This window comes from Protopterus annectens, chromosome 6.part0 (genome assembly GCF_019279795.1).
Source record: "Protopterus annectens isolate FY-2018-M chromosome 6.part0, PAN1.0, whole genome shotgun sequence".
NCBI classification, from domain to species: domain Eukaryota; kingdom Metazoa; phylum Chordata; order Ceratodontiformes; family Protopteridae; genus Protopterus; species Protopterus annectens.
In genome coordinates this window covers 156,161,673-156,185,360 of record NC_056737.1, presented here as the reverse complement: position 1 = coordinate 156,185,360, position 23,688 = coordinate 156,161,673, and the positions used below count along the sequence as shown (strand labels likewise).

The window sequence follows — 23,688 nt, the reverse complement described above, 5'->3', positions numbered from 1 at the left end:
TCTTGTTACTGACATGTCACTGACCAGCATACTTCTCTCCTCTGTCCCAGAACTGACTGCCATATGACATTCTGTGAAACACTATGTACGTACTTTCTTGTAGTACTCACCAGTGACTGCCATATGACATTGTGTGAAACACGGAGTATGTACTTACTTGTAGTACTTCATTCAGCAACTGGATGAGTAAGGGAGGGGTTTGTGCCCTTCAAAGAATAACAGAATTTAAAATAACGTCCACACTGAGTCATGTCTGTCTGGTCAGACATTTCCCCGTGTCTGTCCATTAAGTTGTAATCTAATCAGAGTATATTGCTGACTGGTTATTACCATTTGAACTCTTTAGTTTGTTAAACTTTTCACCTTTAACCTGATGCCTCTAGAATATTGGCTTACTACTGCTTTTATATCTGTTTTTCTGTTCAAGTCTGACATGCAGCCTTCACTATTTCTGATGGTCTGCAATTATAAAAAAGGGTCAAAGGTTCCCCACCCACTCACCACAAACACAGATGTGGAACTCTCAGAAAACTGGTTGTAAGTCTCATCCTACCCACACCTCTATGACTTATTAGTTTCTGTAACATTATTTATTTTCCTTCCAGCTAAACGTCTTGTTACTGACATGTCACTGACCAGCATACCTCTCTCTCACCTCTGTCACAGTAACCCACTGCCATCGAACTTGCTGTGAAATACTGAATAGTTAAATATGTTCATAGTTGGGGCACCCCATTTCCACATCACAGAAAACCTGGAATTTCCTAACATGGCAATGCAGATTATCCACAATTTGACATGTTTAACTGGTCAGACATTTCCTACATGTGTGTCTGTGAAATTGCGATCTAGGCACAGTGTACTGCTGATTGGTTGTCATTTAGCTGTTTGTTCAACTTTTCACATTTAACCTGATTATCTCAGGAATGCTTGCTCTGCTGTTTTAAATCCCTTTTTCTTCCCCTCAAGTCTTCAAGTCAGACATGCGCCGAGACCAGATAAGATAAAAAATATATATCTCCTGGTAGACAGATTGACTCTTTGCCACTGCTTTGCTGTGCATCTGTGTAATCCACAAGAAGTGCTAATATACATAAGTGGGATTGGCTGTCTTGCAGCATATCTCTTATAATTTCAATTATTTTCATTAATTGTGCACACTCCTTTAATATTAGCTGATGGGTTAGTTATATTCTTTTTGGCCTTCCCTGTGAAGTAAAGTTTCTACAGGCTGTTATGACATCTGCAGTATCTCCCATTTATTGCACTTTTTCTGTGTTTCACTTTACAGCTTTTTCTGACCATATGGGTCTCCTCTAGAAAAAAAAAGGTATATCCCTTGCATGTCCAGTGGGACTGCAGTAAACAAATAAGTCAATGAATCAATCATTTTCATTCATTTAAGCCATAAGAGTACATCAGTTTCTTTGCATCTTGCTCATCTTGAGGGAAATCTTCATCAATGTATAAGTTACTGTTTGGAAAGACTTCAGCTGTCATTACACTGTGTTTCTCATAGACTACTTACAGATGACCTCTATAAGGGTCATGAAATGGTGTCTGGTCCAGTACAGCTCGTTAGCCTGCGTTAGGTCTCCATGGCTGAGGAAGAAAGTACCGTACCACTGAGCTTGATAACTAAAAATAAATGTCAGTAGTAGAAAAAATGTGATGGATGCCATTATATGCCTCTCAAGATTATGGAATAAGTTTCCCCTGCAGTTGCTATGAGTCATTAATTTCTTTCAGCAATAGTCTTTGTACATGAATGTTGAAATTGTCAACATGGAGTTGCATCAACCAAGCTTCTTGAAGGCCTGTAGATCTTAAGCTTGACCATCAAACCTGCAAACCTAAGAGACTGATTGTAGCTGTACCTTTCACTTGTAACAGCAAACTCTGCCAAGGTGGGACAATCTAGTGTTTAAAGTGTAACAAGACATTCAGATGTTACCTTTCATTTAAGTTCCTCCTTACCTCCCAAAAAGTTATAAAATTACCATTCACATGGTAACTTTCATTAACTGCCCCCCCCCCCCAAAATAAAAAAAGTTAGCCACTGCATAAGAAAAAAATTTAAAGAAATGCATTGTGGGTCCACTAACAAAAAACAGTGACACTGGTACACAGATGTGTTGTAATGCCATTATTGGACCAGAATAGGTTTTGCCACTGGTGTAACTAATTTGAGACTTACCATGTAGGCTTGTCTTCACTTCAATTAATGGTTGTTCATTAGGAGTGTTTCATAAGGATATTTATGAAATGGACTATTTAAAAAGTCAAACCAGTGGGCGCATTATTTGTTTTTTCTTTAATTTTTTAAAACATGCTTCATACAACTTTCACTGGTTGTGTAAACTCCTAATGTTACTTCAAAAGCTCCAGTTTTGTTCTTGTTATAGTTCTCTGTGCTTTATTGTTACTTCATTGCAAATAACTAAAAAAAAGCGACAAGATATAATCTCCTCTTCTCCTCTCTAATTAGATAACCACTATCTCGCTGTCCCCTCTGCCACTCAGTCACAGTTTCATCACTCTGTCTTCATCTAAACAAAACTAATATTCCTTATAACAGTTCAAGTAGCCCAACCATTCTCACTTTCCTTATTACTTGTAAATCTTAAATGTAACAATACTTTCTTAGTGACTCTACTACTAACATGTTATATTGTGTTTCCTTGTCAACCAGCTCCCCTTTCTAATATTTCCATGGTTGAGCTGACTCTTTTCATTATTATAATAGCTAGAAATTGCAGGTAAGATTGCAGTATCTTTTAAAATGTCATATCTCTCTTGATATATATGTACGTATGCAAGCTGTCTGCATGCTCTGTTTCTAAATAATGTTTGTGTAACTATTGTAAAGCCGTTTCATTCAAGTTTGTTTGTGTCTTTCGGCTTTTTCCCGGTTAGGGGTCGCCACAGCGGAACTCCGGTCCGCTAATGATTGGTAGTTGATTTTTATGTGCCGAGTTACCAGCCCTGACGCACAACCTTCAATGAAGGTACGCCCATTCACGTATGTCTCCATGCAGAAGACGCTCTAGCTGAGAAGCGAACCGGACAGCGTCTTACTGTGAGGCGACAATGCTACTACAGCACCAAAGCCGTTTCATTCAAGCATGTACACATATTTGTATTCCTTCTGATTTCATTTAACTGTATGTTATGCATATGTCAAAACTGGTGTTAAATGTGGAGCTTTTCTCCCTGGGCTTTTACTGAAAAAGGTTTTATCCTAGTTGGAGTTTCCTGGTAAACAAAATAGATAGTTAATATATCTATCTGTCTGTGTAAGTAACTGGTGATGTTTTTAATCAATGCAATATAGTTTGTGACAGTTCTATGGCTTTTCCATTCCTGTCATCATGGGCTGCTTGTATTTACAGTCTGTTGTTGTGAGTTGGTGGAAGGGACATTCATTCATTCATTAAAATAAAAAAAAATTACCTCAAATTGTTTATTGACAGCTAATGAAACAACTAAGACTTTGCGAATAAGTGGAGCATGAATCAGTTAACACAAAAAATAATACTTTGACTATGGGGAAAATAGTTTAAGTGTTGCACTGAATATTACCAACGAGAATGTGTTTTTTCTAGCAGTACCACTTTATAATTTTATACAGGCTTGTTTATTCCTTTTTGTAGGTTTGGTACCCATGTCTGTGTACCCCTGCGCAGTACAGCTCCTATGAGAATGGCTGTATTAGTAATGTCTGCTTGTACAGGCAGAATGATTAAATTCTACTTTTAGTTGGGATTGTCCACATTTCCCATTCCTCATTTGGATGTAAACCTGTGGTGCCCTCCAAAATCAGGTCATCTCACTGGTCTTGTAACCTGTGGATCTTATATTCCATTGCTTTCATTTTCTGTTTAGCATGGGTGGGGGCAACAGGTTGTCATCTTTTATTTATGTATCCATCTCTTTTTCTATCTACCTATCCATCTATTTGTTGGCCAAGTAAGTGGGCCAGTCTGTTTATGCACTGGTATGACTGGGAGAGCATAAAAGCTCCCAATAGAGACCAGAGAGGCTTTAACTCCGAAGCCTAGAGCTGTGACTCAGAGAGCAGGAAGAAGTCATTCTGGAGGTTCTAGCATTTCTGTTTTCTGACCTAGCCACCAATATGTTTGCGGTCACATTGGTGTGGTGTCACTAGTGTGGCAGTTTCAGAACTTTCTCTGTTTTTGTGCCACTGGGATAGCAGGTTAAGTTAGAAGTATGAGACCACAGCTGCTTAGTCTACAACGGCGTCACAGATTGCATCTCTCATATTTAACAATATCAAAAATTAATTTTGGAACATGGCTTTAAAGAGTCCCATTTCCACTGCATTACAAGTTCAGCATAAAGTTTGGATCTTGACTAGCCCACAAGTTTTGAATTAAAAAGAAGTGGCAGTATTGAAGACTGCAGACGTGGGACTTATCTTTCAAGGGTGATACTTTCCCCTTCTGTAGCAGCATAAAAGGTGTCTAAAGACAGGATTTTACAGACATAATGTAAAATGAGACTCAGTCAGATGTAATAAACTGTATTATTTTTTTTTCCTGACACCAGACAAAATGACCCAGACTTAACCTATCCATAACTGATATGCAGTAGGCTAAATACTTTGGAGAGCACAATTATAGAAAGATCCTGACCGAACTCAGAAATGTTTGCATAATGCATTTACAGATATCCATCTACAAAGCATCAAGCAATATATTTACATTAAAAACTGAAAGTGTTTTAGAAATGCTTTATTTAATAGCCACATTTCATAATACTGTAATTTCAAAAAAAATGTTGCTATCACTATATATATGAACACTTGATTTGCCAGTGCCGTAGTACACTGATATCTTAAGTGAGGTGTTGCTTTGATCTGAGCTGTTCAACTTGTAAAAGCAGATTACATCTCCAGTAGTGAGGATGCATGTTAAAATGAGAACGAGGAGCGCTAGTCTTTATAATGATATGGAAAGAGGACCCATATAGAAATATTCTAACTTTCAACAGAATTTTATGTGCAAAATTGTTTGCAATTAGCACTTTTCAAGTTATTGTCTGACATATTTAAAGTACCCCTGAACAGTAAAAGTGTTCAGCAGGATGGGTAAAAACCTACAAGTATTTTGTATTATAGTTATGTCACAAGAAAAATAAAATGTTGCATAGACAGTGTGGAGTCATTCAGTGAGTGAGCTAGTCCATGTAACGACAGTGTTGCATTTCATGTGTGACATACCAGACATTGCAGCCCAGTATGTAACAAGGTTATTGTTGATGTCTCACAGTGCTTGACTCCATTTAATTACTTGCTGGCAATCTTTCCATGTGGAGTCTGTGTGTCCTTCTTTGCACTTGTGGGATTTACCTGGGTGTATTGGTTTCCTTCTACATCCCAGATGTGATATGTCCTAAGTGAACTGAGTTTGGCAAGCGTGGTGTAGCACCTTACCACAGGGGCACATTGTTCTGGAACCTGGGCAGACTGCATTTGTAAAATTATTTCACATTTTTTATATTTGGCCTGCTGCTTTTATTCATTGTTTTTATACTTTTGCAAACATTTTTTCAATGCTTTGGCTAAAGCAGTGTAATAAATATTAATTAATTTGACACATCTGAATTTGTACAATTCCTTTAAAAACAGAATCCATCTGCACTTTATCAATATGTATACAATAGTTTTGTGTAGACAAAAAACTAAAATGGCACAAAACAATTTAAATTAGGTTTTCTGACAGAAGTTTATGTATAATTCAGTTCTGAGCGGGCACTTTAATTATTTTTCTAGGTGAATGGTGGAGTTCTTCGAATATTTCCTGAAGAAAAATCATATGTAGCAGACATTGAACCTATATTTGACAGATTGTTATTTTTCTGGTCTGACAGAAGAAATCCTCATGAAGTACAACCTTCATATTCTCTAAGGTGAGTGCTCTTCATATTATTTATGAAGGTTAACTAGGCCAGCTATGGATGTTTTCTTCTGCATCTATATTACAACATCGAAGCTTTAGTTAATCGAATAACTAAAGCTCAATCTTGTGATATCAACATCTAAAAATGTCGAAGGATGATTCAACCAAGGAAAACACTTCTCTTGGCCGAATCAAAAAAAAAAAAAAAAGCTGTGCCCTCCACACCCCCCTTAACTAAATATAGCAACTCCGAGATCGCTCCAAATTGGACAAATGGGCATACTCCACATAATGACCAAGGGAAGTGTTTCCCTGGGTTAAATTGGCCGTTCGATAATTTACGGATTCTATATTACAAGATTGAGCTTTACTTATTCGATTAAGTGAAGCTTCAATCTTGTAATGTAGACCCTTTCTTCTCGACAAGGCATAAAAAATGTGGCTAAATGCCTGAAATCTAAAAAATATGTTCAATTTTAATGCTTTATTCTTGTATACAAACAAAGGTACTAACCATTTTTAATAAAAGAAAACACCGAATGGAATTAGCTGGATTTAAGAGTCTGTATTACAAGATCAAAGCTTTAGTTAATCGAATAACTAAATCTCAATCTTGTAATATCGAAACTGGAAAATGTTGAACGGCCGATTCAACCCAGGGAAGTGCTTCTCTTGGCCATTTTGTGGATTATGCCCTTTTCTCCAATTTGGAGTGATCTCTGAGTTGGTATATTTAGTTAGGGGGTTCTGGGGGGCACAGCCCTCTACATTGGGGGATGAAGCCCCTTCTTGATTTCAGGTCAAAAGTTTTTTTTTTTGAAACAGCCGTTCAACATTTTCTGGTTTCGATATTACAAGATCGAGCTTTAGTTATTCGATTAACTAAAGCTTCGATCTTGTAATATAAATGTGGATTTAAGATCTTGCATGCATTGTGGAAGTGAAGTAGGAATTTAATTAGTTGCAAAAGAATGCTGTGACATGAGAACAAATAACCATGTTGTGTCTTAAACTGAAAAGGGCAGTGAAAATTGTTTGTGTGCGCTTATGTGTGTTTAAGTATTCATATCTTTAATATAAATATATTAGTGGGCTTCCATTGTCCTTTTTTTTTTTTTTTTTAAAAAAGGAAAACAATCCTTTGGTGGTCACAGAAATGCTTTCCATAATAAAACCATACTGATCACTGAAAACTTGCATTATTTTATGTTACACAGGTACGCCGTAACTGTGTGGTATTTTGATGCAGAAGAAAGAGCTGAAGCAAAGAAGAAATTTAGAATTTTGACTGGTGAGTGGGACTGCAACTGCATGCCTGAGAAGTAGTAAAGCTGCTTTCAGGAAGCAACGGAGTTACCCTTCTGTTTAGACGTGCTGTGTTAAGATGAAACTGTTTTGTTTCCTAGTTAAGTGATATTGGTAGCAGATATTTAAGAATTTTGTTTTTACATTGTAAATATTTTGCCACCTTTGTCTATCCTATAGTGTCTCACATTAAAATGGACGTCATCCTAAGAAAAACCTAGAGCTGCTTATATTAGTGCTAACAGTTAATTTGATATAGCTATGTAAACTGGCTGTAAATTGAAACAAGCTACATTTCCTATAATTGTACCTATATCTAGCTGGGCTGCAGCCCTGCCACCTGTTTGGCTGTGTACTTATACTTTGTGAAGCAGGATGTAAATTAACAGAGAAAGGAAGTGAGTTTCTGTAGCTCAGAAGTTTGAGCGCTGCAATGAGTTTCATTGTGTTTCAGTTTACATTCACACTTCTGGCACTCTCTGCCAAATGCTGCACCTGTGCTGATATTAAAAAGGTAGGGTTTAATTTGACTCTGGAGGATCTGTGTCCTTGGCACTGTGCCATGCCTTCATTCCAAGTATGTTTGTTATTCCACCATGGGGATCGCACTGCAAGAGACTTGTCGTGCATCCATTCTGCAATTCCAGAACCTTCATTGTAATTATAGCACAACATGACTGTTTGTCCAGTGAAGGTCTTTCTGTGCTCATAGAGCTGTTAAGAGTTGTATGTGGGACATCTACAGGTGTGTTAGACAATGACATTAGTGACAGCTGACAGTGAGAAATGGGTGATAAGTGATTGTCACACACTGAAGGCACTTCTTTGGTTGCACTGTTGTAAAAAGCAGAGCAGTCTTACTGTCCGTGGAAATGCACCATGTTACAGCCTAATGCAAGCAAGATTGTAGGTGCTCCTGTTAGCACTGAGACGGTTTTGATGTCTATTACAGTGCCCTCCTGTTGGACATCCCATTAGAAGAAATTATTTTCAGATGCTTTTCTGTTCATTTTGCAAAACTCTCCTTGATATTCTCATGCTGGATCACCTCTGAATGTCTTTTTTTTATTTGTGACCCTTTGTGGTCACCACTACAGGTATTACAGCTCCTGGATTTCTGACTTGTGTATCCTGATCTACTGGCACATAGTTTAATGTCCTCAATGTAGTCCTTCTGGATACCTTCCTTTCATGTAGTTGAGATCCCCATTTCTGACCAGTACCTGTAGTGAGGGTGGGCAACAGGCACAATGGTTATCTGGGGATATCTAACACTGTGCTGAAAACAGATATACCAAAACCATTATACTGAATAAAAAAATGTTGAAATACCAAATTGTTGAACTCCTTGTAAGAGTAATTCAAAACAAGTGCTAACATGGATCCTGCAGTGGTGCAAATCCTGTTGTCTGCATTTATGCTGCTGTAGGGATTGATTTCAGCATGCCCCTCTGTAGGACCCATGTAAGCACTTGTTTTGAAATACACTTACAAGGAGTGTTATGGTATCAGTATATCTTAAGCATAGTGTGAGACACCCTGTTATCTGTTTATGTTCTACAGGTGTACAGGTGAAGTAGGTATACAGGTGAAGCATACTCTACTTTTGACACTGTAGCTAATTGTATTTGAGGACACTTTTTTTCAAAGGGGGTGGTGTAATTGAGCTGGTATGTGCCAAGGCCATGAGTCATCCAGAAATTCAGTAAAACTACAATTTAAGGTGCTCATTGTTGTCTCATGCTATACCACAGGCCTGTGCTGTTTTGTTATTACACTGAACAAGCTAGGATCCCTTATTAACCCAGCATTACTTTGATATTTGTCTTCCACATTATTTATGACAACCAGGTAGAAACATAAGGCAGAATATTTTGTGTACACATCTTGCTTCACTAAGGAGATTTCCTGCCACACATATATGCATGATATGTATGCCTATTATATTTATCTGTCTATGCATGTGTCTATATCTAAATAAATGCCCACTAATACAGTCACATACATATACAAAAATCTTTTTGATACAGATACATAGAATCATGTAAGAGCTAAGGCAAATATTTCAGTAGAATGAGGTGGGGATAATCTGTCAATACAGGGAAGATTCAATACCTGCAGCAAATGCCTCCGGATCCACCAATAAGTGCCACTCTACCAAATATAAATCCAATTTATTGGGACATAAAGACGAACTGACAACGACAACAGTATAAAACCAATAACATGAAGATACAAAGTTAAGCGCTTTCAACCATAACAGCTGGTCTTCTTCAGAGCTAAGACGCCATACTCTACAAACAGTTTAAATAACTTATTTGGCGCCAAAAATCACAGCTTCTTAAAGCTACATATACACTTATTTAATAGCGCTTCATGTATTGCAATCTATTCACATAATAAACAAAATAATTTAACATACCTCCTTTAAGAACTGGTAATATTATATAATTAATAACTTTATATGCATATAAATTCATTGCATTTGTCATCATAAAAACCTTAATAAATTTTTTTGTACAGTAAACGGAAAGTCCTTCAATAAAATGCTGAATACAATGAATTAATAAGTAAATGTGTATGTGAGTTAATATTTCCTTCCTAATAAAATAAAGTACTATAACTGACTATTAAAATCCTATAAAAATTTTTTAAAAATTTTTTAAAAAATGTGTAAATGGGTGTTTAAAAATGCAAATATGTAGGAAAATAAATAAATATAACAAATGATAAAAATGACAACAATAACAACTAGTCAGATATACCAATAATATTCCTTTCCTGTCTGTGTGTATTTGTACACTTAAAACTTCATTTAGAGACTCACATAGTAAAATGCAGTGTTACAGAAAAGCATATAAACACAATGCACCCTTTCTCACACATAAAACGTCATCAAGAGGCATAGCCAGTCACTTAAGTACATGCACACATAATCTGATAGAGGTGATACTGTTTGTGTAAATTTTAATGTCACAATACTTGGCTGTTACTGTGTGGATGTCTTGGTGTACGTTTGTGTGGACATTTTGTGAATGTCTTGGTATATGTTTACGTGTGGAAGTTGGGTGATTGCTTTGATGGTATGTTTGTGCATGGAAGTTTTGTGAATGTGGTTTGAGTGATGTAATTGAGAAACTCAAGTCGCCATGACATGTTTTGACCTTGGAGTTAGAATGTTATGTAGCGTGAGGAGTACACCCCTCACATAGGGAATGCAGGGGCCAAAGTTAATAAATTATAGGAGTTTAGAGGCCTTTTGAGCTATAACAAATTCAGTACTCATTACAAAGATCTCTGATCTACAGTATTAGTCTAGGTTACATAAATAGGTAAAAAGTTGAAGAAAGACTTTGTTAAACTGCATACTATTTTGTAAAAAAGAGAGTACAGCATTTTAGATAAAATAAAATGATAATCTGCAAACAACCAGAACAAATTGTAGTGAGTCCCAGCTCTACTTTCCTTAAAAGTTTATTAAACACAGTCCAATTTCTCTTTATCTTTCTCTAGCGCCTTGGCCACAGCCTTTACAGAGTAAAAGATTTTTTACTTCTAAAAGAGTCACAATATATATAAAAAAGTTAATTGATTTAATCATACAATTAATCAATTTAAACACATAAATTAAAATATTTAAAGCTACAACATTAAATAAAGCTCTGCCAGTTACATTCTCTATTTAATCCATATGGAGACAAAGTGCCATATTTCATAATCAAAATCGATTCTTTCTGTCTCAATACATTTTTTTGATATTCCGTATTATTAAAATGTAATGGTACATGTTCCAATATATTATTCCTATATTGGAACATGTACCATTACATTTTAATAATACGGAATATCAAAACAATGTATTGAGACAGAAAGAATCGATTTTGATTATGAAATATGGCACTTTGTCTCCATATGGATTAAATAGAGAATGTAACTGGCAGAGCTTTATTTAATGTTGTAGCTTTAAATATTTTAATTTATGTGTTTAAATTGATTAATTGTATGATTAAATCAATTAACTTTTTTATATATATTGTGACTCTTTTAGAAGTAAAAAATCTTTTACTCTGTAAAGGCTGTGGCCGAGGCACTAGAGAAAGATAAAGAGAAATTGGACTGTGTTTAATAAACTTTTAAGGAAAGTAGAGCTGGGACTCACTACAATCTGTTCTGGTTGTTTGCTGATATTTTCGTTGTATCTGTGGTTTCTTTAAAATGATAAACTGTTGCTGTAAATTAACTTTTTTCACCATAATTACTTTTATTTTAGCTACAGAACAGGAAGAAAACTTTTCCCAGTGAATTGTCATTGGCACCAAAGGATGTGTACAAACTGCACAGTGCCGAAATACGATGCAGTGGAGAGGGTCAACGTTCGCTACCCTGAGTCTTGGGTCGGTCCAGTCTGCTTGAACACGATGGCTTTGTCTTCCTCTTATCTTGCCCAGCAATACTGACTGCTACCCCTCATTGTGTAGCTACAGTCAGTGGATGGTGTTGTTCCATAGTGCAACGGTTACTGTATAGAACCAAGTCCTTCCATTGTGCACATGCAGCTTACGTTAGTTTAGAGGATGCAGTCATTACATCTGGGCCTTATCTGCACTTTAAGTATTTTACAAAAAAAATGTCCATTTTCATAATAAACACTTGCTTAGATGGTTAGTAGGTGAATATTAGTATTGTTACTGGGTGAAGATATTTTTTCTTATAATGTCTTTAAATATGTTCAGTTATAGCAGAGACTGTCATTTACTTGGTGCATTTAACTTGTATCTGGTTATTTATATTGCATCATACTTCATCAGTAATCAAAAATGCATGTGAGTTTTTCTGAGTGACAGAGTGTTTTGTTAAGATTTATTTAATTGATTGTAATGCTTAAAGCTACATACCTCTTTTTTTCCATTTACCTTCATTAAACTGAGATTAAAATTAAATCTTTAAAACTTATAACATATAAACTTATAGTTTTGACATTTTGATTTTTAGAAATCATTCTTTTGGCCATGAGATGTCTATACTTATATGTTTTTAAAGGTTAAGCTTTCTGTAGCTGCCTCTGAAAACAGCATGTGAATGTATTCTACTAGTTGTGGACCTCTGTTTCCTGGTCTGCAGTTTTTAGAAATTCACCAAAGTACAGAAGAACAACATTTATATCCATGTCTTGTGTGCTAATCTATCGGATATTGATTTTGGTGCATAAAATCCTTAGCATCTTCTTTATAGTACTACATTCTTCCTTCCATTCTGTGTCGGGGAGACCTCAAGTAGGCTTAGAGACCAGGATCTGAACACAGTCTTGTTGAGGTATTTCCTATAACTTCTGAAACGACAAGTAATGCATAAGATATGCTGTGGCTTTCTTTGCACAGCTTGCACGCCATTATATATGGTACTGTACTTACAAAAAGTCTTTAAATTACTAAGAGGAAAAATATTTCCCATCATTAGTGATGCTTTTATTCGATTATCAGTTTACTGTATCTGTTGCACTGCCTAAAACTGTCTTTTACTTTAACCGTTGGCGTTTGCACTTGTACACAAACAAGTGGTTTTACAACTGACGGATACCATTTGTTTCTTTTTCCAAGAATGTCTGTTTTTGCGCTAACAGTTGCTATCTGCAGTCACTGTTACTGCTTCCTTTACAAAAATCGGGTCACATCTGATGATTCTGGTAACTGATAAGATTCCTAGAAACAGACAGCAGGTTGCTCTCCTTAGGGCTTTCTAGAGGAAAATGGAAAAGCAATGTCTTTTTATTCTTTGATCTTACACGTGATCCTCCATTGTCCCACACACTTTTTTTTAATATTCACTGCTTTGCCCTTTTTTATGTATTTATTTATTCTTTGAAACATGGGCAGCCAGCAGGCGTGAAATATGCTAGTGATTGTTTGTCCTTCAGAGTAACATTACTGAATATAGAGGTATCCTTCCTATGCAGTGGGTATGTTGCAAGGTAACAAAGATTACCAAAAACCATACAGTGGCAGTCACTTTTATTTCAGGGAGATACCAAAGTATTCCATAGTTCCTTCCAATGACTGTAAGCAAACCTGGGTACAGCATCCATGACAGACTTGAAGTAAAAGAAAAATACCAAGGCCCGCATCACTACAAAATAAATTTGTTGCAAATTGTTGTTTTTATGCAGATATATATATATATTTTTTTTTGTCTAAATGGACCCCTTAAAAATTCCTAGTGTAAAAATAGCCCTGTGATTCTCAATTTGCTTGCTGATTTATCTGACACTTTCTGGTGAAAAGAGCTGGTGTATGAAGTCGACATTTGTGTGGAACGTAGAATTTTTTTTCTGCTCAGTTTGTAGAGGTTGTGCCTTCTAGCCTTACTCTTTTTTTCTTTTGTACAATGTAGTTTAATTGCTGAAGATGCACTGTTCATAACAGGGTTCAGGTTGCTTAGTTATACACTAGAGAATTAAAGACTGCTTTAATTTAATGTATAGCCATTTAGCACTGACGTGGGCACATTTCTTACTTTAGCTAATCTGTCTGTGAACTACAGGTCGTACAGCAGACACAGCTGTTTCTCTTCTGTTTCCCACGGAGATGCAGATGCAGTGTTTTCCCCATGTGAATGATTTTTGTTTTATGTTGCTGTGAACCCCCTAGTAATTTTCTTTTGTTTTCTGTAATGTGCACATTTGTACCATGGAACTGCCGTTTTTTTTACTGTATCTTATCAGAATGTTGAAATGTTTAGCCACTGTGACAAATTTGTTCAATTGCTTCGTAGTCTGCTTTTGGGTTGTGCTCTAATAAATGTTGAGTGAAAAGCAGGCATGAGAGGAGCAACAACGCTTTCTGAAAGCAATACATTCCTATGAACCAGCTGGTGAAGTGGATTAGGAATTTGCCATAACTTTAATTATAAATATATATAAGGACTGTTGAAAATTTATCTTCAAAAAAACTATCCTGTGACTAGAAGGGAATGTTTTAAGTGGGATAAGGTACTGTATGTAGCTTGTTTATTTAAATAAGTAATGAAACTTGCATCAGCTGCAGCAGTCAGTAATGTCTGCCACCTTTCACACAAAGTATCCCTTTCACTTCCAGTCATTATTTCCTAATGGATGCCAATCAGTAATTAGTTTGTTCCTGACTAATATGTAATAGTACATTTCTGCAGGGATTCTTAATTTAACTTGAATAGGATTTGTTTTATTACTGAGGACTGCTTCCTTTGGGAATCTCGGAATAGATTTATTTCACTCCAGTACATGAGAAACCTGCAAAAAGGAAAAAGGATGCATTTTCAGTCGTGATAATCTCTGTGTTTCCTAAAAAAGTAATACTTGTTAAGGTCAGGAACACAAAACAAATACTACTACACTTCTCAAAGGAACACAGTCTCACTTAGAAGGCATTCCTTGTTGAAATCTTGAAAAAGCTTGTTATTTGTTAATTTTTGTAAATTCCTTACTAGTGTTACCAGATTGTATGCTGGTCATCAATTCTGGAAGTTGAATATTGATAAAACATTCTATAATATTTTGCCACCTTTTTGTACAGTATGTCATGTTTGAAGAATAAAATTGTCCCAGAGTCCAGCGCCCTGGGTTGCACTAAATGGTTTGTGTGATAATTTTCAATTTGATATTACTGTGCTTTTGAAATCTTGATGTGATATTCATGTTGCAGAGAACAGAATCTAAAATACAAATGGTTTGCTGTTTCAGTATCATCACAGTGCCATCCTTTGCTGAATTTCGTATACACAGGACATAAAAAAATAGTTGTTTTATGTATTCCTATTGTTGCAGATCTAATTTTAAATTAGACATGCTAGGTTGATAATGCGTATGTTCCATCAGTTGTCAGCTGCACTTTGCATTCACGTCGGCAGTTTATGTTATTTAACATTTCTGTACTTGTTTTCATCTATGGGAGGTTGGCCTCACAACACGCAGTTTAGGTGTTATTAAGAGTGGTTGCATATTAATGGGTAATTCTTCTGTCATGTGATAATTTTATGCAGTAAGCAGCATAATGATTACGTTGTAACAAAGTATGCACTTCAGGTGTTTATGTAACAGTTAAAAGCCAATATACCTAATTTGTAAAATACATGAGACTAGACTAGACTTGAAGAATTTAGTCAGTATAAATTAAAAAAAAAAGTAGTCAGTGTTCAAAAATTTGTCATAGTTACTGTGTACAGTTCAGCCACCTAACCACATATGCAAAATGCACTGTTGAGTTCTCTGCTTTCAAAGCAAAAGAAGACCTAACTTTTTAAACTGTTAATTATGTTATGTAGGGATATACGCAGTGGTACAGCGGTAGTGTTGTTACCTCACAGCAAGAGGTTCTCCTGTTCTATTCTTGGCCGGAGTGCCTTCTGTGTGGAGTCTGCATGTCCTCCCCGCAGTCAAGTGACCTCTGAAAGACATGAGTGAATGGGCGTGCCTTCGTTGAAGGTTGGGCGTCGGGCTGGCAACTTGGCACCATAAAAATCGACTGCCAATCATTAGCGGGCCGGAGTTCCACTGTGGTGACCCCTAACTGGGAAAAGCCGAAAAGACAAACAACAACAATTGCACAGTGTTCAACCACGTTGCCTTTATTTTTTTCTGAAATTAGGTAAATGCAGTAGAGAAATCAGCTGAAATACTGTGTAGATAATTTTGTGAAGTGTTATACATTAGCAATGGTGTAGCAGGGAGCCTGCAGTAGTACAATACAGAGTGTCAACACTACAAAATGTACAGATTTACAAGCATCTTTCAGACAAAGCAGACTAGTAATGCTGACTGAAAATGCTGAAACATGAGGTGCAAACAAGTCAGACTTTGTAATGAGTCCATACCTCTCAACCTCTTAGTGCAAGAAATCTGCACAAAGCTTGAAAAAACTGGGGGACAAAGGCCATTATTTAGTGACATCAGTCAGATCATACCAGTGATCTGCCAGAAAACCACAATTTTTATGAGGAACAGACCAAAAATATGACTGAAAATCTGGACAGTTGAGAGGTATGGTAAAGACAGCAATTAAATGCTGGATTAAACTAAACTCTGCTGGGAACAGAAGAACAGTATCCACAAAGTACTTTAAAGGAGAGCTGTGCGAGGGCGGTGTTTTCTAGCTCTAGTGGGAGAGTATTTCGTTCCACAGGAGTGTGATATTATAATGTGGATGCATACATTTATGTTTAGAAATGGCAGTCAGTGAGCTTTATGATGCAATGTTGCAGTGGTGGGCATAAGGAAACAAAGCTCAGTATGCCTTAGGATGAGTCACAACTGTGTTCGCTTCGAGTCTACAAGGGTAAATAAGGTGGCTAATTACAGCATGGTGTAGACATAGTTATTTAGCATCTTAAGGTATGCAGCATTAACAGAAGACCCCAATTTTATGTACTTTATTTAACAGTAGTTAACCACGTAGATAGCCTGGTCCATGAACCTTTTCAGCCACAACGCAAGCCGTATGAGGAAGGATAAAAAATAAGTTATACATACACGCACACATATATACATATACATAAACACACACAGATGTGTGTGTGTGTGTGTGTGTGTGTGTGTGTGTATTACACTTGTACTCATCCTCCTGTGATCACACCCCACTTTCTCCTCCACACCCTTTATTTTTTTCACCCAATCATATCCTCTCTCTTCCTCTTTACTACCACTCCCTCCATCTCTACCTCACTAAACTGCTCTCCTCTACCCCCACTCCTCCTATTACTCTTTCTTGCAACCACTCCCCCACCAATCCAACACTTCACCCCACCTTATTTTCTCTTTATACTCTCACAACGCCTACTAAAGCATCCCTCTTTCCTCCCTACAACTAAGACATGCTCCTACACCTTCTCCTCTCAATGCCTCTACTTACTGTTCTCCCACTAATCACATCCTAGCATAGTCCACTACCTGACCAGTCCTCTAGTCCCACTGTTCCTCTCCTATCTGCACATAATTCAACGCCGCACTCCTTCCACTTACTATCTTCTCTTTTCTCTCATCATTTCTTTCACTTATTCAGACATAAACTCTCTCCTAAAGTCTCCCACCCCCTAAACTCAAATCCAGATTCCAGATACTTTACCCTGATAAATATACCCATTTCTTCCCAATTCTTACCCTACTCCTTGCAGAAGATATTCACCCTAACCCCGGTCCTTCAGCCAGTTTCTCTGACCCCTCAACACCCCTTTTGTCCTCCTCCCAGATTCCCACTCCATCTCAGTCTATTTCTCCTGCTAAGCTCATTAAACTCCTAGATCTCAATATCTGTAGTATAGTAAAACTCCCTGATCTTCACTCCTGGATAACATTACACTCCCCAGATATCCTGTGCATCTCTGAAACATGGCTAAAACCTCACATATCAAACAAAGAAATCATCCCACCTGGGTACAATATCTTCCGACAGGACAGGCCCACTAAAAAAATGTGGTGGGGTAGCTCTCCTACACAGAAACCCTCTCTCACCATCCTTTACCATGCTCCCCTCCCAGTTTCCACCCAGCCGAGATCCTCATAGTTAACTGTACCCTTAATGATCATAAAAAGATTGCCATTGCTACTATCTACATACCTCCTGGCAACAATATCCCCAAACTAGAGCCATTTCTCGCCTGGATCTCTGAAACCATCTCCTATGAAACCATTATAACAGGAGATGTTAATAAGGACTGAAATTCTCTCACCACCAACTCCCCCAGTGCAAGTATTAATCTATATGGCTTCACCCAACTGATCACCTCCCCAACTCATATGAATCAAAATTCCAATACCATCTCCACTATAGACTGGATATTAACCTCTCATCCCAATCATGATCACAACCCCCCCTATTCTCCCTGACACACTTAGGGATTATCACCCTATCTCTATACATCGTCATCTGTCCCAATCCTCTAAGACACACACATACAGGGACTGTCATAACCTATCCAGCTTTAACCTTGATTTGTTCACTCAAACACTCTCATCAATAGACAGGTCTTGTCTCCAGCACCTCCCTCTTGAAGAAGCTGTTCTCACATTCAACAGCATCTTCCTTAACACTCCACTTTCTAGCCCCTCCTAGAAAAGTTAGAGTTAAAACAAACTTTGCCCCATAGATTACTAAAGCCACTCTCTCCCTCATGCAGAAAAGAGACTCTGCATGGAAAACCTGGAATACACTTAAAACCCCTTCCAGCCTCCAGCAATGTAGATAACTCAAAAATGCCATCAAAAAACAAATCACCCTTGATAAGAAACATTACTATCTGAAGCCCCCAAAAGACCCACTCTAACCCAAAATCATTCTGCACTACCATTAATAAGCTTTTACACCTGGATAACCCTTCCCCTCCCCAAACAACTCCCCCCATTAAAACTGCCACATTCCTCAACTCCTGCATAGACTATACAGAAACTAATTAAACCAAACACTAACCATGACATCCCACCCCCTCCTTCCAGCCAAACCACCTTTTCAGTGAAGCCTATCCCCACAACCATCATCAGATCCCTACTCTGTAAACTTAAACCCTGCTCCCCTTCAGGTGATAACTAGCAGCCCCCTCTATAGCCTACCCAGTCACCATACTTATTAATTGGTCCAGTCAGGAAAGCCTAATCCCCCAAATATGGAAAAATGCCTACATTATACCCCCTACACAAAGGCTTTAACTCCACTGACTCCTCAGATGTCCTTCAAGGATGCATCTGCAGTCCTTACAAATGGGTTGTCCTGTCGTCAGGCAGCCCTTCGGTCAGCCGGATTCCAATGTCTGGGTCTGGCCTCGGCTGATGTCGCACTCCACCCGACGTCATAGCTGCAGTTATTCGGGTATAAAGGTATCAGTCGACGCCATTTTCCCCAGTCTTTCTTGCCGCGTGGCGCCCGAAGCAGAAGCTGTTCGCAAGTGCCGGTCGGTCAGAACCAGAGATTTCTACTACAAGACTTCTAAAAGCTAAGTACCCCGTTGGGGACTCTTTCTTGCCTCAGCCGATGTCAGAAAAAGTGAATAACTGTTTAACTTGTGGGAAACAAATACCTCATAAAGATTTCCACTCTTACTGCCTACCTTGTTTAGGCCCAGACCACGACATAGCAGCTTGTCTAGCCTGTGCTTCTTTCAACCGACGAACGCTTAGACGTCGGTCGGAATTTGCTGAGGAGTTTTCGCCCGCTTTTGCTTATATTATGCCGTCAGATCCTCCGACTACGCAAATAACAAAAAAGCGAAAGGAAAAGGACCGACACTCGCGGTCCGCGGTTTCGGCCGAAACCGCGGTTAAGCCAACAGCGGCGTCTCGGTTTCGGCTGAAACCGAGTCCACGGTTCTTCCTTCGGCCGAAAGCTTACCTCTTACCGAGGCCTCATCCAGCATGGCTGAATCTGCTACTGAAATCCCACCTGCTCTTGCAGGTTCACAGGATTTATCTGATACTATTCCTTTAGATATTTCTACTCCTGCACGTGGAGCTGCTAGGCCCCCTGCATCCATGTCGATTAAGGCTTTTGCCAGGGCTAAAGCAGCAAAATCTACCAAAACTGTACCTGCTAAGACCCCCTCTCACAGGCCTAGCTCTAGTTCTCAAATGCTTAGTCTAGCAGAGGATCTCATTTCTTTGATCAGGGGATCCCAACCACACCCAGACAGGGCCTCTCACCCACCTCCAGAGAAGAGGCCTAGAGCAGAGCCCCCTGAGCCAGTTTCTTCAGATGACTCTGATGATTCAGACAATACAAATCCTCCAGAGGACCCTTTTTCTCCTTATGAGGACTCTGATGCAGAAGAGTCCATTCCTTCTGCCTCTCCACCTGAGGAATTTTCCTTTGGAGAAACCTTGCATGCTATGAGGGAACAATTTCAATGGCAGGGCCAGGATTTTTCAAACTCAAGGAAAAGGCTTAGAACCTTTTTGCATTTGCCACAGCATAGGCCTTTAGCCATTCCTCCAGTACTTACTGTTGTGGATTATGCATTTAATGATGCTTGTACTGCTCCTGATTCTCTTCCTCCGGCCCCTGCTAAGCCCGATAGGTACTACAGGGTTCCGGACACACATTATCATTTCTATAAGGCTCCTTTTGCAGATCCTGAAACTATTTCCCAGGGACCCAAGGCTGTAGCAGCTTCCTCTGCAAAAAAAACCCTCCCCTCTGAAAGGGAATCTAGGGCCTTAGAGAGATGGGGTAAAGTTTACACTTCTGCTACTCTTTCAGCTAGGGCCTTAAACTGTCAATTCCACATGATTCAGTATCAGGAATTTATGTTAGATCAGTTAACTAAAAAACTGTCCTCGGATGAACCATTAGACAAAAAGTCTGTTCAGGAAATGGTACATAACATTCAGCAGGTCAGTAATCATTCCTTAAAATGCGGCTATGATGCATTGGAGGCTTCTTTTAGATCAGCTATGACTGGTACAGTGATCAGAAGACATGCATGGTTAAAAGAACAATCCTTACCAGACCATGTTAAATCAAAGCTCCTAGATGCTCCTATGGATAAGCTTAATTTGTTTGGCTCCCGGCACAGCAGGTGCTTAAGAAGGTGGAAGACAAAGCAAAATCTGTCCAGACAGTCAAGGATTTCTTGCAGGTCCAGCCTCCAAGATGTAGTAGGAACTGGCCTTCCAAGAACTGGTCCTTTCCAGACACCTCCAGAGCCCAGAGAGGCAGGAATAGACGCTCAAGAGGCAGGGGTCAATCCAGAGGTGCCTACAGGGGACGTCAATGGCAGGCTAGCAACCAGCGAGGTACTACCACAGATCCAACCACCACCGCTCCAACTGGACAATCACAGTGACTTAGCTCTGGCACCGCCTACCAGGGAACAACTAGAAGCACCCTTAGGCGGAAAACTAGCCTTATTTTCAGTAAACTGGCACTACATCACAGGAGACAAATGGATTTTGCAGACAATAGACCAAGGTTACAGGTTTCACTTCCATACTCTGCCAAGGAAGAGAGGAATGCCAAACCTACCTTCAAATCAGAAAACAGAAGCTCTACAACAAATCACTTACTAAGGATGAGAGCTATAGAAAGGGTACCGTCTGTGGAACAGGGGCAAGGATTTTACTCCAGACTCTTCCTGGTACCAAGAAAAGAAAACCAATGGAGACCTATTCTAGACCTGTCCGCTCTAAACACATACCTCATTGTTCCAAAATTCAAAATGCTGACCCTACAACAGCTTCTTCCCATGCTGGGCAAGGAGTCCTGGCTGGTAACTCTAGATCTCAAGGAGGCATACCTGCACGTCCCCATACGACCAAATTGCAGAAGATACCTCAGATTTCTTGCAGGATCAGAGCATTATCAATTCTCAGCATTGCCCTTTGGCTTATCTACTGCGCCCAGAGTATTCACGAAATGCCTGGCATCAGTAATGGCTCATTGCAGGCACCAGGGAATTCAGATTTACCCTTACCTGGACGACTGCCTGTTACAAGCGGACAGCAAAAACAAATTAACAAAAGATTTGAAAAAGGTCATTTATCTACTGCAAGCCCTGGGATACACAGTCAATACAAAAAAGTCAAGGCTGATACCATCCCAAAGGATAACCTTCTTGGGTGCAGAGCTGGACACAACAACCCAAATGGCATTCCTAACAGCAGAAAAACAGAAGCAACTCCCTCTCTACTTCATGGCATTAACAAAGCAGGACCAGCTAACAGCAAGAAAAGTCCTGCAAGCCCTGGGCTACATGGCATCCTGCATAATATTGATTCCACATGCCAGACTACATATGAGAAAGTTACAGTGGTATCTAAGGAATTTATGGTCTCAGCACAAGCACAGCCTAGAAACCCGAATTCCAATAATTCCATGCCTGAAGCAGGAATTCCAATGGTGGGCTCAGGCCTGTCAATCGAACAAAGGACTGCCCTTCCACAGACCTCAACCAAGCCAGACCATCACAACGGACGCCTCAGACCTCGGTTGGGGAGCACACATGTTGGGCAAGTGCATACAAGGCTTATGGACTCAAGACCAGCTGCACCTACACATAAATCAAAAGGAGATGCTGGCAGTAAAATTGGCAATTCAGACATTCAGACCATTTCTTCAACAGGGTCAATTGCTGATAAGGACGGACAACACCACAGTTATGTGGTACATCAACAAACAGGGAGGAACGCATTCATACCCTCTATGCCGGATGGCAATGGACCTCTGGAATGTGGCCCTGAGCTACAACATTCAGTTACAAGCAATATTTGTACCAGGAAAAGAAAATATACTGGCAGACATCCTAAGCAGAACTACCACGGATGCCCACGAATGGATGCTGCATCCAGACATCTTCAAAACCATTACAGGGAAATGGGGACTACCAGAAATAGACTTATTTGCATCCCCACACAACCACCAATTGAAAAAATTCTGCACGAGGACATACCACCCACTTGCTTGGAAGGTGGACTCCCTATCTTTCAGTTGGACAAACCTGACAGCATATGCATTCCCTCCTCTTCCTTTGATGCACAAGGTGCTATTGAAGATCAAAGAAGACCGTCCAAGGATCATCCTGATAGCTCCAGACTGGCCAAGGCAGCATTGGTACCCATTACTGAGGAGTATGTCTCGGGAACAAATATGGCCTCTGCCCCTAGTTCCCTTACTGTTAACACAGAACAACTTCAAAACCTTGCATCCAAACCTAAAAACATTGCAACTGGCTGCCTGGAACATTGCATAAGACAAAATAACCCAGAATTATCTCAAAGGGTTAAGGACATTATCTTGGAGGCTCGCAGACCCTCAACAAGGAAAAATTATTCAGCAAAATGGAAAAGATACCTCATTTGGAGTGCAGCAAAAGGAGAAAATGTGTCACTGGTAAACATAGCTAACATCCTGGAATACTTGGCAGAGCTCTTCCACAATGGCCTGTCCTATTCTTCCATTAAGATTCATGCATCAGCTATTTCAGCAGAATACAACATGGACCCTCCAGTCTTTTCACATCCTCTGCTCAGGCAGTTTCTGAGAGGAATTAAAAATGTAAAGCCACCTAGGAAGCCACCATTGCCCGCATGGGACTTGAACTTTGTGTTAGAAAAGTTGACACTACCTCCTTTTCGAGCCAGCAGCATCAGCAGAAATACAGTACTTATCATGGAAAACTGCTTTCCTGCTTGCAGTCACTTCAGCAAGAAGGGTTTTGAACTACAGGCATTAATGGCAGTACAGCCCTTCCTTATCTTCCATCAAGATAGAGTGTCCATGAGAACTAATCCTACTTTTATGCCAAAGGTGGTCTCCAGGGTATCTTTAAACCAAGCTATCCACCTGCCTACATTCTTTCCCAACCCACAGAACAAGGGAGAAAGACTGTTACATACCTTGGATGTACATAGACAATTCGCTACTACCTGGACAGGACCAAGAGAAATAGAAAACTGACCAGCTACTGGTAGCATATGCAACAGGAATGGAAGGAAAAGCAATTTCAAAACAGA

At 39.1% G+C, this 23,688-nt stretch overlaps 1 protein-coding gene across 2 annotated transcripts in view; it reads left to right on the top strand.

Annotated features, from left to right (window-relative positions):
* The window catches only part of EGLN3 (egl-9 family hypoxia inducible factor 3), a 46,962-nt gene extending 32,131 nt beyond the window's left edge, over positions 1-14,831 (top strand). For both annotated transcript variants that reach the window (XM_044073891.1, XM_044073892.1), the window contains exons 3-5: positions 5,795-5,931; positions 7,139-7,212; positions 11,497-14,831. In XM_044073891.1, coding sequence (XP_043929826.1) covers positions 5,795-5,931; positions 7,139-7,212; positions 11,497-11,528 — 243 coding nt within the window. In that variant the 3' untranslated portion in view covers positions 11,529-14,831. The remainder of the gene's footprint in view (positions 1-5,794; positions 5,932-7,138; positions 7,213-11,496) is intronic.
* Positions 14,832-23,688: the final 8,857 nt, after the last annotated feature.